The sequence below is a fragment of the Lutjanus erythropterus genome, chromosome 17 (assembly GCF_056507025.1).
Source record: "Lutjanus erythropterus isolate fLutEry1 chromosome 17, fLutEry1.hap2, whole genome shotgun sequence".
Taxonomy (NCBI): Eukaryota; Metazoa; Chordata; class Actinopteri; order Lutjaniformes; family Lutjanidae; genus Lutjanus; species Lutjanus erythropterus.
This window is the reverse complement of record NC_139333.1, coordinates 11,062,624-11,089,643: the sequence shown is the minus strand read 5'-3', so window position 1 is coordinate 11,089,643 and position 27,020 is coordinate 11,062,624. Positions and strand designations below refer to the sequence as shown.

At 40.4% G+C, this 27,020-nt stretch overlaps 2 protein-coding genes across 3 annotated transcripts; one reads left to right on the top strand and one right to left on the bottom strand.

Annotated features, from left to right (window-relative positions):
- Window positions 1–923: 923 nt before the first annotated feature.
- On the top strand, window positions 924–4,591 carry bhlha15 (basic helix-loop-helix family, member a15). The gene is made up of 2 exons (XM_084741489.1): window positions 924–1,158; window positions 2,842–4,591. The coding sequence occupies exon 2, from the start codon at window positions 2,903–2,905 to the stop codon at window positions 3,470–3,472; it is 570 nt and encodes a 189-aa protein (XP_084597615.1). The 5' UTR covers window positions 924–1,158; window positions 2,842–2,902; the 3' UTR covers window positions 3,473–4,591.
- Window positions 4,592–7,765: 3,174 nt separating this feature from the next.
- Window positions 7,766–26,064, bottom strand: tecpr1a (tectonin beta-propeller repeat containing 1a). 2 transcript variants are annotated; one of them, XM_084741158.1, is made up of 24 exons: window positions 25,920–26,064; window positions 21,619–21,858; window positions 20,061–20,243; window positions 19,655–19,777; window positions 19,443–19,562; window positions 18,838–19,012; window positions 18,656–18,756; window positions 17,913–18,014; window positions 17,640–17,788; window positions 16,754–17,340; window positions 16,323–16,468; window positions 16,044–16,199; window positions 15,663–15,812; window positions 14,498–14,655; window positions 14,154–14,384; window positions 12,614–12,710; window positions 12,358–12,437; window positions 12,164–12,220; window positions 10,766–10,940; window positions 9,670–9,805; window positions 9,068–9,160; window positions 8,869–8,975; window positions 8,480–8,599; window positions 7,766–8,117 (listed from the first exon to the last, which is right to left on the bottom strand). In XM_084741158.1, the coding sequence occupies exons 2-24, from the start codon at window positions 21,841–21,843 to the stop codon at window positions 7,971–7,973; spliced, it is 3,618 nt and encodes a 1,205-aa protein (XP_084597284.1). In that variant the 5' UTR covers window positions 21,844–21,858; window positions 25,920–26,064; the 3' UTR covers window positions 7,766–7,970. The 2 variants fall into 2 exon arrangements, with proteins under 2 accessions (XP_084597284.1, XP_084597285.1); XM_084741159.1 differs by lacking the exons at window positions 7,766–8,117; window positions 8,480–8,599; window positions 8,869–8,975; window positions 9,068–9,160; window positions 9,670–9,805 and having other exon boundaries at window positions 10,800–10,940; window positions 12,109–12,220.
- Between the last annotated feature and the right edge of the window lie 956 nt (window positions 26,065–27,020).

The following is a 27,020-nucleotide window of genomic DNA, read 5'->3' as shown; positions in this document are numbered from 1 at the left end:
GGCTTTAACTGATTCACTGAGTTTGTTTAATTTTTGCTGCACAAAAGTAAAATTATATTCACTCAAGCACTATATCTAAGTACAATTTTGACCTTGTTTGTGTATCTCCATTTTATGCTAGTCTGGTGGCTTTAAAACTGGGGTTAGGGGCTCTTCTGCAAAAAGAGCGATGGAATATTTTAACTTTCATCAGATTTAGTTGGAAGAAGAAGGTAAAAAATAGAGTTGGGTGTTTTGATTGACTAGAATTTATAGAGATCCCAGTTTGATCACTAATTTATTATGAAGACTTAAGTATCTTCAAACCCCAGAAAACAAAAACAAACAAACAACCAATATATATACCCCACTTTTTCCAAGGCAAATATTGTAGTGTTTACATGACTAATTTTATTCAGGCCTAATAGCTGTTCTTTTCGAATTTACATGAGAGATATTTTTCTTTAAAAAGGTATTCAAATTCAAATTTACTTCACCTCGACCGGCTACAACATTAAAGGACTTCTTAATGAATCAGCAATAATGATCTGAAAATACCTGAAGTGGTACAATGTTCATAAATAAACAAATGTGAGTGCACCAAGGTTTTCACCAGCAGTCCTATTTTGTGCACATTATGTTGCTGTTCTGTGCATTTCAGTATTATTTTGAATGCACTTTTAATTCTAATAGGGTCTTTTTTAAAATGTAGCATTGCTATTTTTACTGTACCTGATCTAAATACTTGGTCCACCACCAAATACCAGGTCACTAAGTCATATGACCAAAAGTGATAAACTGATTACAGCTCATTTTTGGACAAACCCCGACGAGACTCCACATCACTGATGTACTTGTGTGGCTTGTTGCAGCAGGAGCCTGCAGGGACATTTGGCCAACGCGCAGAGCTGAAGGGGTGTTCCGGCTCTGTGATTGGCTGAGCAGCGCTACGTGTACATCAGTCAGCTACAGGTAGTCCACATGTGACAGTTATCTGACTGTGTGTGTGTGCGTGTGTATTTGCGGCGATCTGCTGCTGCTGCTCTGTCTCTGTCTCTGTCTGTCTCTTTCTCTGTCTCTGCTCTTTACTTCACATGATGGTGCTGTCAGTGACCCGCTGCATGGTGACGATTCATCTGTAAACACCGAGGAGGACGAAAGTTAGTTTAATTTACAAAGGTGAGTCCTTTTATGTTTTGTTTCATTCACTTTCATTTCATTTCAGTGTGTGTGTGTGTGTGTGTGTGTGTGTGTGTGTGTGTGTGTGTGTGTCATTTACTGCAGTGAATGAGGCTGACTTTTGCCTGTTTATCTCCTATCAGTTACAACACAACCGTTGGGGTGATTAAACTTGTGTTAGGAAAATACAGAGGGATGGAGAAATTCCCGTATTTCATTGAGTGCACTAATCTTCAGTATGCAAAACAGCCTTATCTGTGAAATTTGAGCAGTTTTAGCAAATTAGCATATTTGATCATTTGGTTTAAAGAAATTTCTTACCCTATTTCCAGCCCCATTTTTACCATAGTGACAAGTATCAGGAAGTTCATTCATCAATATGTGCATTTTAAAGGCATAATATTCCACTTCCCTGAAAGAAAAATAACAAAATGTAGAGACTCAATCATTCAGTCATCACTTATGACCCACTAGAAATGTGTGGTGGTGTGTGCATCAGCAGAGACCCTGCCCTCTGACTGTATTTCCTTATTTCCTCATTATTTTGCTGTGTTTTACCAAACCTAAATGTCGCTATTCGACGTCCAGGGAATGATAATCAAGAATCAAATACCTTTCTGGCGTGTTTACAGGCAAATTCTGCTGATGTATCATTAAACTGGGCATCTACTGATTAAATACAGTTACAGAGCGTTGGAGGTGAATTATCAGAGCGCTGCTGGCTGCTCTCTGTGTTTTTGTGAGTGTAACCTTGAAATGAGCATTATCACAGGACCGTGGGGATAAGAGAGGCGTAGATTACCAGACCAACATCATGGAGTTTTCACACTGCAACAGGCTGATTAGATACAGCAGGATGCAAGGCTGTTTAAATTGGACAGACGCTCATTCAGTAATAGGGGATGACTGGGAGAAGACCGGACTATACTGTAGAAAAATTCTTGAAGTCAAGTTTAAAATGCCACTTTTTATACTTTTGGAATGATCAGCTTATTTGAGGGCTGCAACTAACAATTATTGTCATTACCAATTAATCTGGTGATCATTTTGATGATTGGTTGGTCCAGAAAATGTGAGAAAATGGTGAAAACGTTGCTCACTGTGACAGCCCTCTGGCCTGTTTGGTTGTGCCTGTCTGCTCCTCTCTTGCAGGTTTGTGTAGCCTAATTGGTAGGTGGGGCTGCCCACTTGGGGCACCTGAGCCCAGTGCTCCCAGTAACTAGGAAAGCAGCCACCTTAGTCCTCTGGTCGAGACTCTTCTCATGTGCTTTGTTTGGTTTCTTTATCATTTCACCCACGAGACATGGCACAAGATACTTTCCACACACCCACTGAACTACACCACTAACTCTACTGCCATCCACATCTCACTTAATTAGTTTAATTTATGTTTTTGTAAGTAAATCAGTTAATTAAACTTTGGTGCTTCTGCCTTATTTGCCATGGCCTTTAACAAATTGTGAGCTCTTGCATGTTTCCAAAAGCCCAAGGTGACTCTGTCTACTGCAACAGAGGACTCAAGAAACCAGAAAATATACACAATGGAAGAGAAATTTGGAAAATATTTCTCCCAGAAAATGTCTCAAAACAATTAATCGCCTATCTAAATGATGGATTGTACTGATCGATTAAGTGACTAATCGTTGTTCTTCCTTTCTCTAACGTTCCTGTCTTTTCTTCCAGGCCTGCTGAAGCTGTGAGATCTACACCATCAGAGACAGAGTGAGGTGACGGAGGCAGCAGGATGAAGTCCAAAGGGAAGGCTGTGAAAGCATCCAGGAGGACCTGGTCCGACCCAGAGCCAGAACTCGAACCGGACACAGAAGCAGAACCGGGCTCCAGCGAGCAGGAGGGCTCAGAGGCCTCACTCCGGATCGGCGGCTCCTGGAGGGGTTCGCTGAGGGGCGGGGATGGCAAACGCCAAGGAGGAGCGGGTGGAGGCCGGAGGCGACGGCAGTACGGCTCCAGCAACAAAGAACGCAGCATCCGGCGGCTGGAGAGCAACGAGCGAGAACGCCAGCGCATGCACAAGCTCAACAACGCCTTCCAGGCCCTGCGTGAGGCCATCCCCCACGTCAAGACAGACAAGAAGCTGTCCAAGATTGAGACTCTGACCCTGGCAAAGAATTACATCAAGTCCCTAACCAGCATCATCCTGGACATGTCAGGGGCCTGCCTGCCTGCTGGGGGTGTCCCCTCAGAGGCCAGTGCTGCCAAGCTGCTCCAGTGCTACCAGCAGCACCTGGAGGAGGACGGGGAGGACGATCTCACCCAGTACCTCACACACGTGCATAACTTCAGCCAGCGCAGCTAATAGTGGCTGCAAGGAGGTTGTCTCCAAGGTGCGGGCGGACTTTTAGGGCCAAATCTCAAACAACATCCAGTGCCAAGAGGTGTAAAAGTGGTGTTTTCTCTGGGGACTGGTGCTGTTCCAGATCATAGACCTCCACAGACAATAAACCCATGCACCATGGCAAGAGGAGGGCCATCTAGAACTTGCCCTTTATGAAAAATATGGAATGATTTTAGGACCATTCGCCACACAGCGACTACAGACTGGACAGAGAAAACCAGATGGATCATGGTCAGGGGAGGACTTACCATTAGGCAAAGGTCTGCATTTGCCTTGAGCCCCAAGCTACCAAGGGCCTCATAAACTTATGGTTGAGAAAGTTTATTAATCCACAAGTGCCTCAAGGCCTCCCCACTGACTTGGACTATTCCATGATCTTACTGTGAATCTGTGGAAACGCTTTAGGAAGACAGTAGCCAACTAAAGACAACAAACAGCTCGGTGAAGTGTACAGACTATTGAAAAGTGAGGCGAAGCTCCTCCAGCAGTGCTGAGAAAACAATGAAGTGGGAGGACAATATGAGACAAAGTTCCTCCCCTTCCACTGTGGAAAAAAAAGGACGCTAGTCAATGACGAGAGACAAGTTATTATATTCTTTTTTCATGTTTGAAGTGTGTCATGAATTACACATATGATTATGTCAATTTAGGAGATAATTTTACCTGTCAAGAAACTCGCAATTTGTCGTAGGATTCTTGTAATTTAGTTTTGTGTGAAACTGCTCAGTGAACTACATTTCTCGTCTCGCACAATATGCGTAATCAGCATCACCAGGATTGCGGTCTGTTTTAACGTTATCTTACCCGAGATGTTTTATCCAGCGACTCCTGGTCCTTTGATCCAGAAGCACAAGAACAAGCGAGACCGGTAACTTCTGTGACTACATCCCCTGTATGAAACACACTGACATCGTAGCTTCAGCTGCTAATGTTAGCTTTTGTAGTGAGAAAATCATGATGTCATTTACATGACTGTTGGGTGTGTAGACTTTCTAATTACATATCTTCACAAACTTATACTGAAACATTTTTATGACAAACAATGTTTGACTCCAGAGGTCATTAAACTGGCAAACATCATGTGTGTAAAAGAAATCTCTCTCGTCATTGATAACTGTTTCTTTTTTTGTTGTCCACTGAAAGTGGTGGGACTTTGCCTCTTTATATCCACCCCAGCCACAGCCTATTCACCCTGCTGCCTGCACCTCGCTCTGGCAAGAGATACACAAGTATCTGCTGCCCTACCACCAGAGGCTGTGAGACATCTTCCCGATTCCACCATAAATAAAAGTTTATTTTTATGACTTATTATTTATTCCAGGATTGAGAAAGGAGGGGTAACAGGGGATGTGGAGGGCCCCATGTCTCTATTTGCCTTAGGCCTCAAAATGACTAAATCCGCCCCTGATTGTGGTTAATACAGGGTGACCAGATGAGAATGGGTGAAATCTGGGATAGAGGTGTTGGGGGTTGGTGTGGCATGTCATAAGGATTAACACAGAATAATTTTGAGTAACATAATTTGTTATTAATATTAATTGAAAATTAGTTACAGACTGACAGGAGACGGACAGGATGAAATGAATCGCAGTCTCCTGGCACAGGTGACAGGTGTGTTACGCTCATTTTAAACATCTTTTCATCAGCTGAGTTTGCCATCAAGCTGAATTGTTTGATGTCCTTTTTAACCATCAGTGACCTGAACATGTCATCAGAGAATAGTGAAGTGCCAATAATTCAAAAGCATTTTAGTTGGCAACATATTTACTTCATAGAATGAATAGCAGACATCCATAACTAGTTCAAAAATAACACTTTTCAGAATTTTAGTTGGTTTTCTTGGTAATCCACCTGTAAGTGCCCCAATATACCTGACTTTGGTTGGTTTATGATAGAATAATCAGTGCTACAGACAAACACTTTATTAAGACTCAGACATATCTTATACACACACAAAAAAACTAAAAGCAGGAATTATTGCCCACATAACTGATTTGATCAGAATATTTTCACAAATTCATATGTTTTTCATATTATCTATTAAAATATAAATATAATTTTAAAATAAAATTATTTTTGGAACAAAAAGGACAGGATTTGGGACAACTGTCTGTCTGGTCACCCTAGGTTAATATGAAGGTGAAATTTGTTATTGTGCTCAGAGTTGAAGGGCTAATATTTCATCATTTTCTCTCTTATTTCTCGTCTTCTATGGTTTGAGCTGGAGCAGGAACTTGCTGGCTTTTGTGTTATCTTGTGATCTTATTTTGTGTTTTCTGTTGAGAAACCTGCTGATCTTAGCCTCGAGTCATAACTGTCACATCCAGGAAGAAAAAAGAAAGGCGAGCAGCAGGTCTAAATATCGAAATGTTGAAAGTTAGAAAGTGTGTTTGCTCGTTTGCGCAAGTTAAGAACACGATTTACTTGTCTTCTAACAGGCTGTGCGCCCATAGCTGGGGGGCCCCTATGATGTTTGAAGTGTGTGTTGTTTGACTTTTTTTGTCTCAAGGCAGGACTTTGTGGTGAAAAAGAGGAAAGGAGGAGCTATTTGAGGATTTATTATCAATAAACACATTTATTTATTGACAAAGACTGTTATTTTGACCATGCACAACACTTGAGAAATGCACTCCACAATGTTAACAGCACTGATGTGTTCGAGTAACACAGTAACACAGTATGGTGTGTTATTCACAGATAATACAGTACATTATGACAGTACAGTAAATAATGATATGGAAGAAATTAGGCAGTCGTTAAAATATATTAATGCTTGAACAAATGCAATTCATCAGTGTGTGTCAGTGGTTTATGAATATTTTTTAATGTAAAACTATTTTGAAATAATTGTTCTTTGACAAATGTACAAACAAGACTCCACCTTAATATAATACCACTAAACTTACTGTATAATACTAATATCTTACAGATTTATAACAAAAATAGACTGTTTTTAAATGTTTTTTGTCACTGCTCAGTCATTCAACCATCAGGAAGTAGGTGGCGTGCAAATGCAAACATTCTCCTGAGAAAGAGGAAGGTTCAGTTTGAGCATTTCAACCACAAGACGTTTACAGCTAATCCACACTTGTCCCTCATTGACATCGCTGACCATTGCACATACTCCATGACAATAACATAATCATGATCAGATCTTTTAGAAAACAACATTAAAACCTTTACAAAAACATCTGTCGACTGTTTCTAAAAGGCGAGCAGCAACCACCACAGGTAAATGAAGCCAGTGCAGGACTTTTTACAGCTGCCACAGACACTTGTATCACTAAAACAAACCAAGCCTTACAGAGAAGTTACAGCCTATCACACTCTGGATTTGCCTAAATTTGCTTTTCTTTTTGGCTCCATACGATTGGCAGGATTGTAGCACGCAATAAACCAAATTTTAGGCTTCAAATCCTTTCAGAAACCTACAGCTTTAGAAACTGTGTCAGACTTAGAAGGAGCCGGTGAAGCCTGGATCAGACATTGTCTGTATCTACTTATTCATTTCACCTCTGAATAATCAGGCTTTACTCCAGTTGGAACATGTGTTAATCTGTTGCATGCAGGCTAAGATGAAACATAATATTTATTTTGTTAAAAAAAAACCCTCTCAGTTATTTTTTTATTCCCAAGGGCTACAAATGGGCACAGACCAAAATGTTTCTGGACAAAACAGGATAGACTTACAACCAATCAGAGCAATAAAATGTAACATGCTTGGTTGGTAAGTTAAAGTGACCAAATCCTGTCGGAAGTACAACAAACACATCGCTTTAAGTGGATTCACCGGAAACAGTTTGACATCAGTGGCAGCCGTCTTGGCTGCTTATGAAAATGCCTTAATGGCGAGCCTATGTACAGTCATCAAACCAGCGCCATGTTAGATAAACAGTTGTGATTGGCCCAACCAAATCCAGGATGGGTGGAAGTCTATCTAAACCGGAGGGTGAACAGACGTATCTGCCAGGGCATAATAAAACATGAGTTCACGGATTAGTCTGGTTCCCAGGCTACAATGCCAGCCCTGGAGCTGATAGGTAAGCAGCTGTAATTTAAGTAAACACATTTTCCCCCCTTTTTTTTAAAAAAACACCCCTTCCACCTTTAAATTACATGTGATAATCTCTACACAGAAACCAAAAGAAACATCACATCCTGATGTATAAATAAAAAAAAAAAACACTGACAAAAACAGACAGAAATGCAGAGGAGATGAAAGTAAAAATGAACAACATTCAGGTCTCCAGACGACAAGGAGACAGATTCATCTCCACATTTAAAATTGTTCTGAGGGTCCAAAAGTCACAACTTTCTGTTCACGCTGACTGCAGTGATGTGAAGACTAAATGTTGCCCTGAATTATCTACAAAGGTTTACTACAAAGGTGATGAGGTTTAGGATGGCTGTGTGCTGTACGTGTTTGTGTATCTTTGTTTGTGTGATAAGCGTGTGGCCACTATTCCACAGCACTGCTGTTGACCTCTGTGTTCCTGACAGGGAAGGGGCTCCGAGGGGCTGCGGCTGACGGGTCTGTTAGAGAGGGGAGACGGACACGGGGCGGCTCCATGGAGTTCCCCCTCACTGTGATGTGGTCCCACCCACCCTGAAAGACAGCAAGAGAGACAGAGAAAGAGAAGGAGAGAGAGGAAGAGAAATTAGGCAAGTAAACCTATTTACGATTTAGCTTTAATCATAAAAAAGGATTTGTTATGAAAGTGATGCAATCACAATTTAAAACAGTTTAAAGCACTTTATCCAAAACCCAAGCACTTTCCTTTCCCTTGAAAACACGACATTAAAATTCAAGTGTTTTCAAGGATTTCCAGCACCTGTAAAAACCTATAATCTGATATAAAACTAAAATCACTGCCTACATCATGCAAAAAAAAATATTCTAGACTTTTGCAAGTAAATAAAAGGATCCCTGACAACACTGTAGTACGTTTACTTCTTTTGGTGTCTTACCCCAATGCCGTAATCCCACGACTGTCCTTTAGGCTCCATTGGTTGGACTCCGAGTCGATGGCACACTGTTCCACAGCTCAGACTGTGACTGCCCTGCACCCTGTCTGCAATTATCCACACCTGCACCACAACAACAACAACAACAACAAAACACCACAAATCAGTTGATTCAGATCCGACTGATCAGACACACAAACAACAAAAAAATCCAAAGGATAACAGCTAAAGTAACAATTTCTTTGCAGAGTTCATTATAAATCTATTACCCTGTTCAAATAAAATGTCCCAACCCCCCAATCACAAAAAACAAATTTCTATTTATTTCAGTGTAGACAGTAATAAAAGGTGAAAAAAGATCCATATTGCAGCACTGATATCCTGGTACTGACCTGGTCCAGAGGCCCTACAGAGACCTTGCGTACATTATTAGAAATGTGTTCCCAGGAGGAGCCCTGAGGGTAGCTTGGGGTCACACCCTGCCGGTACCACAGGTTTCCTAGACAGGAAACCGTTGCATCGGACACATGATCAGAATAAGTCTAACAAAAAACATGAACATCAGGTATATCAGGTAATCTTTTTTTTTACCATTTTCATCTACAGTGTAGACTGACGTCCTGCCGACACAGACCTGCTTCAGCTTCTGTTTGCATGGAGAGGGGATGTGGTACCAACAGTCTCCTGCAGGGGGAGACACAGCACATAATACTGCGTGAATGAAAATCATCATGTGCATCAGAGGCTGACGGGTTTTGTTTCCTTGGTTGTACTTAAGTTTATTTCTGTTGTTTTTATGTCTATTTTGGGGCCTTTGTTCATGTACAAGGCCTGGCAGAGCTAAAACTAACAATTATCCTCACCGCTGATTAATCTGCCAGTTATTTTCATGATTGATCGGTCAGTGGTTTAGTATATAAAATATTGTATTTTGCTTGAAAAGTAACTGAACTGATTGATTAATCAACTAATTGTTGCAGCCTATTGCTCTGGTCCATCATGTCATGGTGGGGTGGAGTTGGTTAGAGGGAAGAAAACAAGGAAAATGGAAGGAAAAGAAACGGCTGGGTTATATTTTACTTTGCTCCAGTGTTGTGATTGTGATTTTCCTTAACTCAGTTAATTATTAAGCAAATCTTTTTAAGTAAATGTTTTGTTCTTTCACACAGAACATCACAGTTTCTCCCACTGACCTGCTGGGCTTTGTTCAGAGACAGATCCTCTGTAAAAGGCAGAACCGTCCCTGGCGATGGCCCAAACCTGGCTGGCAGCTCCGATGGAGATGGACTTGAAGGGCTGATCAGTTCCCACGTGGAGCCACGAGGATCCCTGATGGACCAGCGAGGAGGAAAAGATGTTAAAACAAATACCTCCAAGTACTTTTTAAACTGTTTTTGTTTGCAGCTGTCGCACTCATGTATCAAAGTCCTATAATTACATTAGCACGATAGCCTCTATTACACATTTCAAATAGGCATATAAACACCATCTGATGGACACACCCACAACCACTGATTCAACTCCCACCATCTTCCTCACTGCACTCAAGTTTTTTGTCGTCTTGTTTCTGTGTTTACTTTGTGTTGTAATACGATTCTTTCCTTTATGAGCTGTAAACCACTTTTAAACCATCCACAACATCCAGGTTAATCTTGGTATTGTAACATGCATTGTATTTTTCAGTATAAATTTGACTAAAAAGTCTGTTTTCTCATTTTCTCAATTTAACAAAGAATAAAGTTGCAAGGAACCTAAAATACATGAAAAAAGTGCAAATCTTTAGTGATAATCACTTGAAATATTACTACATAATAGTCAGTATTTATACAAACAAATAGAGCAGAACAGCTTTAAGGAATTAATTCACAATAAAGTATATTTACATATAAAGTGACTTTATCCCAACTCAGTAAAATAAAGTTATTTTACTATAAATAAAACATGTTCACAGATTACTCCAGAGGGGGGTCCAGAGGGTCACACAGGTTTAAATGTGACACATTTTAACATCTGTAATGTCATTTCTAATTGTTTCCTGTATAATTATAATTAACAAAAACATATGAAAGTCCTGAACGATTATTGTGTCAGAAAAGCATCCATTCAGACTAAAGATAAGAAAAGGATTCCACTCACTGTCCAAACCCAAGAAGGACAGAGTGGTTCTGTTGTGCACGGATGCAGTTAAAACAGAACAACAGCTTTGAATGTTTATGGGTGGCTCATCAAATGGCGTTTAACCTGTTCATGAGGCGTCTGCTCTGCATGCATACAGTAAACATGACTCACAGCAGGCGTCAGTGCCGTGACTCCCAGTCGGCAGAGCACGTCTCCCTTGTTGCTGATGGCCCACAGAGAAACCACGTCCACGCTGCTCTGAGCTGCACACGGCAGGATGGTCACATCGCTCAGTGGGATAGGTGGAATTTCTTGCCAGGGTCCCGTGGTGGTCAATTTACACTTCCTGTGCAGAAGGAAAAACACAATGCAAAAGACGGTAGATTTTAATTGCAATATCAGCAGCCACGCGATACGTGACGTGCAAGAGACTTTTTGTTCTGCGGTTAAACATTTAATATGTTTTATTGTTCGGATGGCAAATTTCCATTTTTTATGTCAAATTAAATGATATGTTTCCTGGCAGCTATTTGTTTTATCATCCCTTTTATAGTCGGAATCTCTGAGCTGATTTTATGGCTTTTTGTTCAGTTTCTCAAACTGCATTTTGTGCTTTTTTAGTGTGCTAACTTTTATATTGCTTTATATCTTATGTAAGCATAGGGATTTATTGCAGGGCTGCAACTAATGATTATTTACATTATCAATTATCTGGCAATCATTTTCACAAGTAATCAATTAGTTATTTGGCCTATAAAATGTCAGAAAATTGTGAAAAATGTTGATCAGTGTTTTCCAAAGCCCAAGGTGATGTCCTCAAATGTCTTGTTTACTGTTCACTTAATTTACTGTCAGAGAAGATTTAAGAAACCAGAAAATATTCACATTTGAGAAGCTGAAATCAGAGAATCTGGTCATTTTTGACTAAAATGATAAATCAACCATCATTGATCTGATTAATTTAATAGTTGACAAATGTTCAAATGACTAATTGTGGCAGCTCTAGTTTATTCCATAATAGCATAATAAAATTGCTCCCATGGTTCAGTGATTTCTCAGTAACCTGCATGTTCTCATAAAAATCATCAACATTCTCATCTGGATATTTCAGTTATCTGTGTCTGAAGAACAGGGTCCGGATCTGCAGCTATAATTAACCAGCCAATTTGCTAGGAAATCCACTTCTGGTGAAAAGCCAATATAAGAAAATGTTCCAGGGCTACGGTGACCTGACCCTGAATAGAAAACAACACCTGTACACTATTATACAATTTACTACAACACTAAGTACTACCAACAATTTGTCAGACTCAAAAACATCAGTGACAGTAAAGATGTCCCTTGTCCAACACCTCTATATGTCATTTTATATCATTTAACTCCTGTCAGATGTCATTATTCATGACTCTCTGCTCTGTCTCCTCTGCTAAGTCTGCACTGACTTTCTAAAAAAGCTACACAAACATACAAACAAAAACTGCAAATGTCAAGCGCACTCTTGGACCACTGTGTACCTGCTGAGCAAATATATTGGAGGGACTAATATGCCAGTGTTGCTTTTTATAGTACCTGGCCCACCGCCTGCGACGCACAAAGTCCTTCATCGTTTTATGGCCGTGATACGACCTGCATGAAGAGATGAGGAAGAGGAAGGAAGAATCACAGGATAAAATAAATAAATGAAGGTCATTAATTATGAGGGCAGCAGAGTTTGAAACAAGCGATCCAGCAGGTGGGTTTGAAGAACGACAAATGAAACCTACGCTGGAAAATCAGCTGCATACTGCCAACCTTCTCTGTCTGTCCCTCCAGAGACGCTGTAGTCAATAGCCCAGTCAGACACCTGAAAACAGCAAACAGAGGAAGTGAAACATAATACCTCTGTATTTTTGGTCAAATATTTATAGTTTCCTAACTAATGTTTAGAATAGAAGGACGGTGTTTAATCTTTGCACTACAGGACTGGTTTCATATCACCAGAGGGCATTCCCCGGTGTGTGTGTCTGTAGCTGTACGCACCCATGTCCACTGGGGGGAGGGAGGTTTCATATTTGTTTTTGTGCACTCGTGTAGTCCTGATGCATCACTCCACATGTATCGGTCTGTAGGCAGCCCTCTAAAATAAACCAAACGCACTTTAAATGAGCCGTGACTGACTTTACATACTTCAAATCAAATTGTCAAAAACAAAATGTACTTCAGCTGTAATAGTGATGTTTGCATTTGGCACATCATAGTGTTAAGTAAAGTAAGGTGCGGTGACAGATGGCATTTTTATAGTATATTTCATTTCCATGAGATGTTAAGTAAAAACAGAAACAGTAAAAATAGAAATGTGTAATCACTGCACTTTTATCACAGATCTTAAATGTATAAATCCATTTTTTTCAGACTCCCTGCTATCATAGACACAGACATGTCACTCAGTCAGTCATATTTGCCTGGAAAGTCATTTGTTGGCACCTAAATTTGATTATGTTATCCAGGAAAGCACAAACAATATGATAATCTGTCCAAAGTTGCTTGTTATTATCAGGGTTCCTACACCTTTTTCCAAAGACGTGGCCACATCTCATTTCTTTATCACATTAAAGTAGATGTTATTGTGATATAAACAACCAGTTTCTTGGCAGAATTTAACAAAAGAGTGACAAAGTAATGGAAAACACAACAAAGTTTCATGAGTCAAAATATGTCACCTGTTGGTAAAAAGCATTGGCATTTCAATAAAATCCTTTTCTTTATTAACGCTCATTGACAGAGCGAACTCCCCGCATGTTGTTGTCTGTCGTCCTCACACTCACTGTTCCATCAGAGGGCACACATCAACAAACAGATCACACTAAGTGTAGCCACACATGCAGAGAGGCAAGCGAGACTCCAGCAGAGCAGCCTATTCAGTTACACAGGGATTTATTATGAAGGCAATGCGGGTACAGTTTCAAGCGTTTTATCCAATATGAATGCAAATTCAAACCATGAAAACATTACATTTAAATTCAAGTGTTTTCATGGATTTTCCAGCACCTGTTAGAACCCCATTTTATTCAGGAAAAAAAACAAAAATCTAACACAGTACTTTTTGGAGTTCTGCCTTTTTTGCACAAGTACTTTAATCTAATATTATTATAATATATCCTAATATTGATATACATATGTAGAATATCATAATACTGTGAACTGCAGTAGGAATAACACATCCAGAAACACGAACACTGCATCATTGCAAGCAAGATTATTTCTTTCAAGTGATATTATATTTTTTTAAAACCTTTAATGTAAAAAAATTGTATTTAGAAGGGAAACTGAATCCTTCGATTCATTAAACACTTTTTCCAGTTTCTTATTGTTCAGTGAGCCCAGTTTGAGTACAGTTTATGTGAGGATGTGGAAATATATTTCATAATTTAATGCCAATATTAATACAAAATCAGCTTAAACCCACATCAGTGTCCAGTCTCCTTTGCAAATATAGATACAGAGTAAGTAAGTATACAGTGAAAGTACAAACTTCCCTCTTTACCTTGAATCTCAGCATTGCCCGGAGTGAGTACTCTACCTGTTTGTGTAGCCAGTAACGGGGTTCCACCTCTGGTTCTCGTAGATGTAGACGCTCTTGACATCTGTCTGTGTGTAGATGTTGTCTGTGCTGCTGGCCAGACCCTGGAAGAAGCCTCCTCCATAACCCCCAGTGTAAACCCAGGCCGTGTGGTCGTAGCCAATCCCCCACACTACACCAACGCTGTTACACTCCACCACACGGAGGTGACCTCCGACCTGCCGCCAGAACCTGCAGAAAGGACGAAATGCTTCATAAAGGCTGAGTGATTACGCAAATTATTTACACACTTATCTCTCATATTTTTTTTTCCTGCATTAGACTAATGTGCGGATAATTCTTACATCTGGTCGCAGGGTGTGGGGTAAGGCATGGCCTCCAGAGCAGGAGAGGGCTCACTGACAAAGATGTCCCCTTTACAGGTGATTGACCAGATGGCCTGTTTGGAGGGAGGACCCTGGATCCCCCTGGAGTCGCAACACGACAGGCTCAACAACGCCAGCTTGAAACCGGGAGGGAGGCGAGGGCCGACAGATTGGGTTGGGAGGGGAGGGAGAGACAAATGAGAAGTCATTAGACAGCAGGGAGGTCATAAAAAGGAAATTACAAAAGCGTGTTTTCATATCAAATGTCTTCAGAGAGTCCCAGTTTGTTCTTCAACATTTTTCCTGTGGGGAATCTGTGCAGTCCACGAAAGCAAATAAAAACTGTCTGCCTTTGCACATAAAAATTTATTATGAAGCATTTATTTATCATGCTTTATGCCTCAGTACTGCCGGGGGAAGGTCCTTGACTGAAATGCTGCATAAGAACAAGTACAGACTGAAGTTCCACAAACTATTAATTTTTGTATAATGTAGTATAATAATACACATTTTACCAAATTACAGCAAGAGATGTAATACATACAATACATTATTTATTATTTTTGAGTATTTTATAATGTGTTTTTTCCTGGACAGACAAAAATAGCATGTAGGACACTTTTTATCCATTGGTTAAAACTCTAGAAAAAAACCAAAATACACTAATTAGCCTAATCCCAGTCTTTGGCTAAATGCAAATGACTAACACTAACCCTTCATTCACTCAGTCAGTGGTCGCTTTAATTGAAAGAAACCACCCAGTGTGCACCATGAGTATGCAGCCTCCCACCTCTAAAATATACTGATTGATCACTACAAAACTATGATGGGGGAAAATTAAAAGAGCTAATCTTTTTGATGTACAGGGTTAAGGTCAATGGTTAGATCCATATTAAGGCTACTAAATAACTAAAATGTGATTATATTAGTTTAGAAAACATTTTTGTATTTTCAAATTACTCATATTTTAATTAAATACATTTTCTCATACAGTATTTTATATTTTATTTTGATACATATGATGAGCTAGTATTTGTTCTTTGTAGTAGATACTTATAATTTTGTCACTAATATCTAATAATAATAATAATGATAAGGTTTAATAAGGTTTTCTGTAAAAATGCTGTTGTGTTTTCATACGTACCCAGTCGTGCATCTCTAGCTCTGTGGCTGCTGCCAATCTGATTGGCCACCTCTGTTTGGTCCGCTCAGGAGTGTAGATGGCAAAAGTGTGTTTGGAGTCATTTAGGACAGGAACGAGGATGGTGACCTCGTTGACGAAGGCATGAAGGTACTGCACAGAAGAGGAAGAGGAAGATAGAAAGTGAAAAAAAGTAAATAGAGTATGGGAGAAGAGGAGAAAAGCAGTAGTGAGTGCAAGAGAGGAACAGCAGTACTGATTCACTTGAATGACTCATTCCACTGTCAGAGAAGCTCATTGTGACGATCTGACCTTGATACTTAATTATTTCCCTCAAGAAGGCAAATGAAAAGTCTAATCTACACACTCAAACTTCTTGTTCACCTTCTTCTCCTCATAAAAGTTGTAATAGATGAAAAGGATGCCGTCCTTGTTGCCCTCTGGTCCTGAGAACTGCTCCAGGGCAAAATGAACATCTATCCACTTGTTTGGCTTCCAGTCTCTCCACCACTGCATGGTTCCCTTCTTCACCCACACAGACTGCATGAGGACAGGGGAAGAAATGAGGACAGAAGTGAATTTAAAAACAACAAATATCCTAAAGATCAAGTAGAAGAGCTCCTGCTGTTGGCCAGGTCTTCCCTGTTCCTGTACTGCATGTACCTGCTCTATGGCTTGTTCATAATGTCTGAAATTATCCATCTCTCTTTTGGTCCTCTCGCTGAGTTGCTCAAAGATTTGTTTCCGCCAGGCTGCCGTCTGGGCCGGGGTGACAGACAGACTCATGGATTGGACAGATTGGATCAAAGCTGGGAAGGACAGAAAGGAAAGATCAATAAAAACTGTCACTTACATTTTTGAAGTGTTGTTTTTTTGTTTGCTTTTTTCACCAGACACACGTCAGCTGCAAGTAGGTAGGGGAGGAGAAAAAAAATACTGGGAAAACTGCAGATTCTGCCTTTGATTTTGATTATGGAAACTGAAAACTCAAGTCGAAAGATTTTTGATTTAATATTGTAACACCCCTAACACCCCCGTTGTGTTAACTCCACAACAACCTAGATTTTCAGTGACATCTATTTCATTTAACTCACATGAAGCGTTCATGGAGCTGTTGAACCAGTTGAGTTGGGAGTGACTGTCCACACTGCAGCCTCCTCCACTGACCCACGCCCACAGAGGGTGCTCATCAGCCCCATATGGGTCCTCCATGGCCAGAGTGTATGTGGCCACTGATGACAAGCTGCAGGTGTCAGCTGTGTCCAGCACTGCTCCAGTCTGTGCCTGCTGGCCCTGCGCCTCCTCCAGATCCACGTTACTCCACTGGGGGTCCAGAGGACCTCCAGACTGGCTTGGGGAAAGAGCTACACCGGCACAGGGGACTTTGACCTCCCCTTCTTCTGGGATGGTGTCCTCCTCCGGAACATCTCTCGAGGTCTTTGTGGGTTCTCGATCAGAGACGAGTTCAGAGATGAAGCTGTCACTGGTGACTTTGGGGATGCGGGGTTTGGGAGTCTCTGTAGGTTGGTCAGAGTGGTCTGTGTGGGCGTCAATAAGGGACTCTGGGGAGGCGGAGGTGACGAGGCAGCTGGCTCCATCTGTAGATCCTTTCTCTGTGTCTGATTCCACATCGCTCACTACTGACTGAGTGCGAACCTCACCACAGAAGTAGCATCCAGCGCTGTGAAGAGGGAGAGAAAAACGAACTGGATTAATTTACTATTGTTTTCCCAGGAAGCAGTTTTATATTGCATATACCAGGGGTTCTCAAAGTCTTGATGACTGCACAGCAAAGCACAATCAATTTTTAGTTATGTTTTCAAACAAACAATCTGTTACTGTTATAACTTTACCATATTTCCAGAACTGCACCTACCACCGAACATATTAAAATGACTAGAGTGTGATTTTTTTTTCCAGGAATCTGTATGTGTGTATATGTGTGTGTGTGTGTGTGTGTGTCCACTGAGGCCCCTCCACCTCTGCAGGCTGTTTCCGCTGGCGCTGGAGTGGGATCTGTCTCCGTCTCGGGGGACGCTGATGGCTTTCCAGGTTTTCCCACTCAGTTCACTGGAGGTCACACCTTGTCGGAGGTACACTGCCCGATCCTCACTGCTGATCGCCAACACCTGCACACAACAACAGCAGCAGCAGATTGACTTTAGTATGTTCACATCCCATGATTTTACACTAAAAGTAAGCCAGCAGAGAGGAGTTTAGCACAGGATGTGATGTCCTGTGACTTGAATTCACCTGATCATTGAGTCCTACATTGATCATGATCATTTCTCCCACCATGCTGATCCAGCCGGAGCCACAGGGATTGTGGGAGTTCACGCCGCGTCTGAACCACACCTGGCAGAGCAGGAGAATGAGGAGTAAACTGCTCTTTAGTATAACACACATCTGCTGAAACACCATGGTTAACATCTGTTTAGCCTTAATTTGCCAGAGTAGTCTGTTTCTCTTTGCTAAAGTAATGCAGCTTTCCTCTTTTTTAGCTATCCTATATTTTTTTGACTGCAGGGCGATAAGTTCTGTATAACTGGTGAGTACCTGATGCCTTCATTGACTGGGCTGGTTAGGTTTAAACATGAGGAGTGACTGGTTAGGGTTAGGGAAAGAATATCAGTCTACTAATCAGAGGCAGAGTACGGTGGGTCATGACTTTGCCCTCCTGGGAAAAAATGGTATCTGCAGCCCTGTGTGAAATAACCATAGTCCAATGTGAAATAAATGTCTTTATTTAATTTACTGTAAAACTGCACATGTTAGAGTGGCCTTTTACCATGACCAGTCCAAGACACAAACATACAATAATCATACTGTTTAATCAGCATCTCTACATGCCTATATAATAATTTAAGTAAGATATTGGACAATGATAATATGATAAAATAAACAACACTTAAAAGTATACTTGATGACCATTTTATTAAAAGATAGCTGGTTTGACTTTTTTGCCTTTCATAATGGCCATTACAGAATTTTCTTACTTTGCTGTCCTTGGTCAAAGCCCAAACAACGTTGACTCCCACAGCTACATGTGTGGCACCAACATCAGGACTGGGAGAATCCACGATCGCCCAGGAGGTACCTGACACGCAGAAAATATTATACACAAGCAACATGATCACACCAAAAACACATGCTCCTCCCACCGTGTGAGCCGCCGTACCTTTTGGGCAGTCTCGGCCGATGCCCTCCCTGACAATGAGCTGCCCCTCCCACAGCACTGCCCACACCAGATCCCCCGGGCCGCAGCTGATCTGGATGACCTCCCCGGGGAGAGGCACCTCCTCCCACAGAGAACCCTCAGGATTATGGTGATAGATTCCCTCTCTGAACCAAACCTGGAGGGAGAGCAGAGGAGGGTTAGATAATCTAGAGCGATAGCAGGACACCAAGAAACGCAAATACAGTTGTTTGTTTATCTGATGTGACAAGAGGGTGGAGTGTGTGATCTTGCTACGGGCATTAACAAAGTTAACAATAATAAAACACACAAACATATCCTTAGTACATGTGTGTATAGACGAGCCAAATGAATTACATTAGATACTTTTAATAGAAGTTCTATTTTATAAAGCATGACACATTTTATACTCTGCATGACAGCAAATGTTACAACTATGCTTTATCACTGTGTAACTGATTAATGATTATTGCTCCTTTACAGCATTCATTTTGTAAATTACAGGCTAATCAAGCCTTGAAGTACATTGCCATGGATACGTAAGAATAAGATGGGTGTTGGGTGAGTGTGTGTGTGTGTGTGTGTACCTTGCCCTGCAAGGACACAGCCCACAGTGACAGGCGGCCTCTGGGCTCCTCACTGATCTCCCAACCTCCACAGCTGATGTCACTGAAGGGATCTGGTAGAGTCGTCAGCTGTGAGGGGATCTGTCAGCACACACAGAAAGAGAGACGCAGGTGAACAAACAAACTTTTGCACGCAGAAACACACACAAACAGACATAAAGTACAGCACCCACCTTAGCCCAGGTGTCCATGGCCTTGTACCTCCTGTAGCGGAGCCATCGCCTGCGACGGACACAGGAGTTCCACTTCTTGTCTTTGGTGTAGGTGGCGGGGAAGTCTATGGCATAGCTCCACCCCTGCAGATACAAACCCCACAATCACTATAGGTGCAGTAAGCCATTCTGGAGAAAGCCTCATTCAGGTCGTAAAAAAAACAGACCGAGCAACCAATCCACCAACCAAATACGGATGCTTTGCGTTGTCAGCTCGGTTCAGTATTTTACGACCTGGAAATGAGACTCAGCGATCAACTGTCTTTCTCCAGAATGGCTTACTGCTCCTTTAAAAAAAGGTCAGGAATATAAAACAGAAACTGATGCTCAAGTAGAGATGCAAGTAAAGCAATAACTGGACACTCACCCCTTTCTCTGTGGGCTCTCCCTCAAAGTTTTCATCCACGTACCAGTCGCCCTCCCATTCCCAGCTGCTGGAAGGAAGCTGAAAGCTGTCCAGAGGTTGGTGTTGCAGACCCGTGACATCACTCCACTGCCAGCGGTCGCTTGGCAACAAACGCTCAGAGAAACCATCAACAGGATTCCATCGCTGACAGATGGAGATGACATATTACGAGTGCTGCATAAAGCCTCTTAGGTTGTCTTTTGGTCTAAGTGTTCAGACTAAGGTTTTTACAGCAGTTACAGTCATAATACAGCACATGTGCACTTGAGTAACCATGGTTCTGCTTCACTCAGATCATTCTTTAAGTATTAGCTAACTTCTCCAAAATGGCCAACAAAGAGGATACAGCAGAAAAAGAAATCGAAACTGGACAAAAGATGACAATGTTGTTCTCCTAGAAGGAAACCACAGGCGCATAATCCAAAGAAAATTTAACCAGGCAGCTCTAATAAATACACACGAGCACAAAATGTGGCAAGACGTAAGTGACAAAACTAATGTGAGAAACCTTGCTGTGAAACAAACCATAGATGAAGTAATGAAGAAATTAAAAATATTACTGTGACAGCAAGAAAGGAGATGAAAGGAGAAAACCTGGTGAGTTTCAGTAAAATGATACAACTGAGTCTCACATTGCTCATAGTGTTAAGTGGGTTTGTTCCTCTCCCGAAAAATGCATCTTGGTATCTCTGCCGTCTCTTCAGTCATCATAAATTAAACCATTATCTTATGTTCCACAAATGATTTCACTTTTAAGAGACTGGTACGGGCCCCTTAAAATTTTACTGAGGAAAATGGTCACTAAAAGCCCTCTAGCAACTCATGAGAGAATATACACGGGTAATGACACTTTTGAGATTTGATGCCTGATTTAATTGAAACCTTGGTCTAAGTTTTTGGGGAACCAGGCACTGTTTTCTTCTGGTTTCCCCCTGTAATCCAATCCAAACACTCCCCCCCCTCTATGTTTGAAAAATTTACTAGTACCCTGGAGAGGAAATCATAAGAACAACCACTACAGAGTACTGACCTAATGCACATAACCTGACTCAGCTGTGAACCTGATGGTTCAAAAAGTTGCAGCGTGAATCTAATCTGTACTATTTGAGCTCCATGTACAGTATACAGTACTTTCAGTATATCTGGTATTTAGCTTAAAACCTGCTTCAACGTGCCTTTAATTTGCTCATTAAGGCAAACAGCTGACAGTGTGCTGAAGTTAGCAACAGAGGAAGTGCGACACTGCTGTATGAGGATGTTGCGCTGAAAGTAACTCACTCAGTCACACATAAAACAAGTCGAAGGGGGAACTCCATTTTTTCGATTTTACTGAGGATACTTTGAGCAGGAAATAAAGGACAGTCACAGAAAAATATTAGGGCTTTTTTTAACTGGAGAGAATAAATGAAATGGCTTCCTTTCCTTGTCTATTTCAACCTTAACTTGAATAATCAGCCTCTTTCACTAAATTATGTTCCAGAAACAAACTCTAATACCCTGACTGGTGCAAGAGACACACCTGATTCTCATAGGTCTCTTCCTGGTAGCGGACCGGCAGGTCAGATGCGTGGACATTGAGGTAAATCCTGTTGTCACAGGCGATGCCCCAGCAGCACTGCTGAGCTGCCGTCACCCGCTTGAACTCCATCTGGGCGTCACGGCACTGCTCCCACTGCTGCCCCGCCGTGGACAGGCTGTAGACCCGCCCGTACACATCCACCGCCCATAGCAAGGAGACGGGCATGGCTGCAACAGGAACCTGGAGAACAGGAGAAAGTAGCTTTAAAGACAGATAATATTTATTCCACAATGCATGACAATATCAGATACATAATTTGTACCTGTTAGTTCCACATAGTCTCTGGAGATAATATTCACACTTACAACACCATTATTTACAGCTGAATCATTACAGTGTGTCAGATGACATTATTCAGGTCATGTGAATCATGTGAATTTTATACACATTTCCAGATGGTATCCTTGTGATCTTGCCTTGAATCTTAAAATTAAGTTCAGAGGGTTTTACAAATACTTGTCTGCACAAAATGTGTTATAATAGAATTAACAGTGGGACAACAGGGCTGGAAAGGATAAGGTGGAAATAGGTGAAATGGTACGATTAAGATAATTTAGTGGAAGCACTAGATGTGTTCAAATGACATTCAAAGAAACATAACACAGAAAAGAGCATATAAACTAATAACCCCTACACCAAAGAGTCAGTGGGAGATAAGGGGTTACAGTTACTATAAGACATTAGTGTGAGGACCGTTAAACCAACCTCGGTGCTTCCTCTCTCTTGTTCAGTGTTGACAAAGATAAGCTGTTGTCAGAAGTATTGAAACATTTTTAACAGGCCTATCATGCATTTAAAACAACACAATATCCAATAATTTTGTTATCAAAAGTACCAAAGCTATAAAAAAAATAATCCAAGTCCTTATTCAAGACCCTATTTCAGGTGACTCTACTTTCCTGCCTGAATTTTGTCTTGCTGCAAAACCATGCAGTGTTCAGTGACTTTTTCTATATGAGCATCATGTGTTGATTGTTATTTTTTGGAAAAGGAAAAAAATATCCTATTTTGTGTGGCTAGGCTTGCTTTGTTTCATTTTCCCTGTATCAAAACAGGTATTGAGAATGTTTTTTTTAATTGTACTGAAGTTTAGTTTAGAGTTTAGTAACTCTAGTCAGACTTTGCCTTTATTTTACAGACATGCTGACTTCTCAGAGCAGGAGAAGCACAGGTGTTTCTAGTAGCACAAACGATGGCTCTGATCTCTTCAAGTGTCCAAGTGAGTCATGACCGTGAGCCAGAATGCACAATATCAGGGCCCTGACACTGAAGAAGTTAAATGGAATTCAGCCATCAATAATTGTATTATTCACAGCTGTGCTTTTCTCGCTGTAACATGTTAAAATGTCTTCTGTGAAGAAGGCCTGTGGTTTTTCAAACTATTTCCAAATAGTTATATAAACAGCACAATGTCTGTAGTCCGGTGTATTTTAAGGCGCCCGTGTAAGTTGGGTAAGCAAAAGGGGTCATGTGTTGAAGTGGCACTGATCCATGGACCGTGTTTACACCACTTTAGCTGCACTTAGGTTACAGGGTTAACAGGGTTGGGTAGTAATGGATTACATGTACTCAGGATTACATTATCAGATTAGAAAATAAGTAACTATAATCAGCCCAGATTACATTTGAGAAATATGTAATTGGATTATAATTACATTATCATAAATTACTTGATTGCATTTTTTTTCATTAAATCATAAAATATGGTAGTTTTAAAGCTATCAAAGATTCTGTCATGATAACCAGTGCTCCATTTACTCACACACAGTACACCTGTAGTTTGTGCCAGTACTTTAGTAGTTTTAGCAGGGTAATCTGACTTGACCAACTGTAAAGACTGAATATGCAAAATGTATTTTTTAACATTTAAAAAGGTTTTGAGATGTTTTGTGGAAGATGATGACTTATTAAGATATTGTTGTGCACTTAACCATGCTTTGATGCTTATCTTCCCTAAAGGTAAAAACTGTCCTTCCTGCATCAGCACAACTCCACAACATCCAGCCTGGTGACTGTGCAGTGATCAAGGATGTCAGAAGGAAGCACTGGCATCATCCACGGTGGACGGGACCATACCAGGTACTGTTGATAACCCTGACTGCCATCCATGCATCCCAGTGCAAACCTTTCTCCAGTGATACCTCTCCTGGAAAAAACCTAATGCAGAAAGACTGGCTGAGGAATTCTGTTGTAAGGTCTTGGCTGCCTTTTTCATCATTGGGTTGATCAACAGTTGTTGGAATTCGATACTGGCCATCAGGTCAGCCACAAGATGACAGTTCCTACAAAGCCAACAGTGGTCAACACATGGACTCATCAAGGACGCAAGAAGACACAGAGGGCAGGAGTGGCATTGGCATGCCTCCTACGCAGGGCCAGAAACCCCCAGAAGAAGATGACATCAGAAGTGGCATTGGCATGCCACAAATGCAGGGTCAAAAGACCCCAGAAGAAGATGCTACCACAACAGACACAACCAAACAGTTGATTAGATTTTCCTTGTTAAGAAAAAAATTTTTAAGTTTGGTAGATGAAAATGTTGTAATGTTTCTAAATAGTCACTATCAATAATTAATATTATTTTGCTAATCACTAAGGAGTTGCTAAGTAATTATCATGTAAAATCACCAAATGTAGTGTGTTGACACTTTGTGTCAAAAGGGAGGAATGTGGAGGATGAACAATGAATGATGAATATTCATTGTATTGATTATGGGATTCTTTGTTTCTAAGTTGTAAGGAAGGAAGATTATTGTAAGTTTGAGTGTAAAATCAATGGAACATTGTACTCTAAAAGTTACTGTGCTTACACATTAACATCTGAAGAATTAATGATTGAATCAACACTGTCATGGAATCAGCAACTGTTGTTTTTGTATTTAAGGTTAAACACTGTGAACGACCTTCAGAGAACACTGTGCTTGAGGCTTCTCTCCATGCTGCATGAAGTAAACAGATGTTCTTACCTTTTTGTTGTAATAGTGATGTCAGTTATATTTGGTTCGGTCAGAGCTATCCATCTTTTAGCACTACATCTGAACATCTAAGCTGATTAGGTGTAGGGGTGTAAGAAAATATTGATACACTTGAGTATTACAGTATTATGTTCTGTGATCTAAATTCACTGTTCTGATTGCATAAAAATGTAAACTTTTAAATCAGATTTTATGCATTTTATGATTTTATGTGTGTGCTGTTTTCAAGTCTTGCAGTTTTCCAAAGATTAGATTAAAAAACAGCAACATTTCACCTTTATGGTATTGCAATATATTAAATCCCAACCCCTGTATCATGATTAATATCATATTATCAGACGTTTGCCAATACACAGCCCGACATCTTTGCTTTTATTAGCCTTAGGTGTGCATAAAGTACAGATTATAGGAACATTTTATCTCTAACTGGCTTGGTATCATGTTTTTGTGGAACCCAGATTTTTGTGGCTGCAACCATTTGTTTATGTATAAGGTGCATCATTTTCAACATGTAATTCTGGAGTTATCCAAAAGTAACTAAAAATAATTCAGATTACATTAGATTTTGTAATCCAATGATATTACTAATGACACGTAACCTGTATTCAGTGACTTGACTACATTTCAAGGTAATCTGACCCAACCCTGAGTGCAAGTTAGTGACCTGTTTTCTACATCCTGAACTACTGTGTCATCTCAACATTTAAGACTACACGCTAAATGGAAAACAAACCACAGGTAATACAGGTAACAATGCATCAGTTGCTAAAGGCTTTCTTTTTGTTGTTGTTGCTAAAACCTTAAGTGCACTCCATTTCACAACACTGCGTACGCGACAGGGATGCTGCTGTTAAAAGGCGTATCCTCTGTATACTACATACTCATCTTATATTGATAATAATAACAGTATATATACAGATATAGGCACATACATATATCCCTTGAAAGTGCGGACACGATGAGGCTACAGTGAAATTAACAGTGATAGGTTTATGTTTGTTACTGTACGTTATACAGTGCAGTACAGTATGTAGCTGCTATTAGCATAGTGCCAACGACAGGAGCTAAAAAATAATAATGGCTAATATCCTGCGGGTGTGAATGACAGGAGAGTGAAATATCAGCTGTAATGCTCCAAACAAACATACACCTTACAGTAACACCAGCTTTAGGCTTAAACGGCAGCACTCAGCTTGTGTTTTTTGGTGCAGGCTTACGGCTTAGCTCTCTAGAAATAGCAAATTAACAGAGTTGAAACACACAAACCTTCAGCCTCCTCTCACAAACCGTGAAACAGCGCAGCTGGGATGTCGCCGCTCTTCATTCACACTGTGGAAATGAATGAACAGCTGAGATGGATGTGCATATTGTGTCCGGGTATCCTCCTCGGATATTCACATCATAATTCCTCTCTACGTGAAACAGGAAGTGCTGCTGTTGTCTTCGCTCCGATTGGCTGTCGCCAAGGCAGCAGGTGTTTGTAGCTGTAATATCCAGCAGGGGGCGCTGCTGCCTCATATTTCACAAACTGCTCAACAGGAGGCTGCAGACTTTTACAACTAAAAGCACCCAAAAAGAAAAAAGTACTACTTCTATTCCTCAACTCAGCCACGTATCACAGGTAAATATTGTACTTTTTATTCCACACACATTTATCTGACAGTTATGATTACTAGTTACTTTGAGTTTAATAGAACTTATAACAAAACTAACAACAGGCCTCTTACATAACAGCCACCAAACTAGGATAAGGTGTTATAATAAATGATACTAATTAAGGTTAAATTACATTCAGGTCAAACAGAGTCAGGGTGCTGCTCACTGGAAAAGCTTTACCAAACTAAATTAAACAACACTTTAATAAGTATCATTGGTAATACCTGTGTTTACCCTATTAATGTATATCAATATGGCATGAAAAAAAGTCATGAAGCCCTGAAAATTTTCAATTTTTGATCTAGTTTTATAACATGCACACAAAATATTATCTTGTTCACATAATATTTTTTTCGGAGAGCTCTTTGCAAATGAGTCCTTATATTGTGGATACTTCAATTTTATTTTGCTGGTAATACCAGTGGTGGAAAAGGTACAGAAAATCAAATATAAATACACTACTGCAATATCACTGAACTAAAAGTAAAAATACTGGTGTTAAAAAATTAATAGTAAAAGTACAAAGTATTCTTCTAAAATACTTTGAGGGTTGATTACTTTTACCTTTATTGTTTTTGGTATTCATCTATATGTAATGGTTTTAATTTGCCTCTGCCATCAGATTGCTTCACTGGCTGCAAATATGCAGGTGAAAGGTTTGGATATGAATTCAAATTGTGCTCAATGCTCAACTGTAATTTTAAAAGTAAC

Bases quoted from the DNA above. Each gene is read 5' to 3' on its own strand.
- bhlha15 (XM_084741489.1), top strand. From the start codon at position 2,903: ATGAAGTCCAAAGGGAAGGCTGTGAAAGCATCCAGGAGGACCTGGTCC.
- tecpr1a (XM_084741158.1), bottom strand. From the start codon at position 21,843: ATGCCCGTCTCCTTGCTATGGGCGGTGGATGTGTACGGGCGGGTCTAC. The intron at 10,941-12,163 runs GTACTATAAAAA...CCTTCTGCACAG, and splicing joins CGTCGCAGGCGGTGGGCCAG to GAAGTGTAAATTGACCACCA. The intron at 8,600-8,868 runs GTCAGTACCAGG...GTTGTGGTGCAG, and splicing joins CTGTAGGGCCTCTGGACCAG to GTGTGGATAATTGCAGACAG.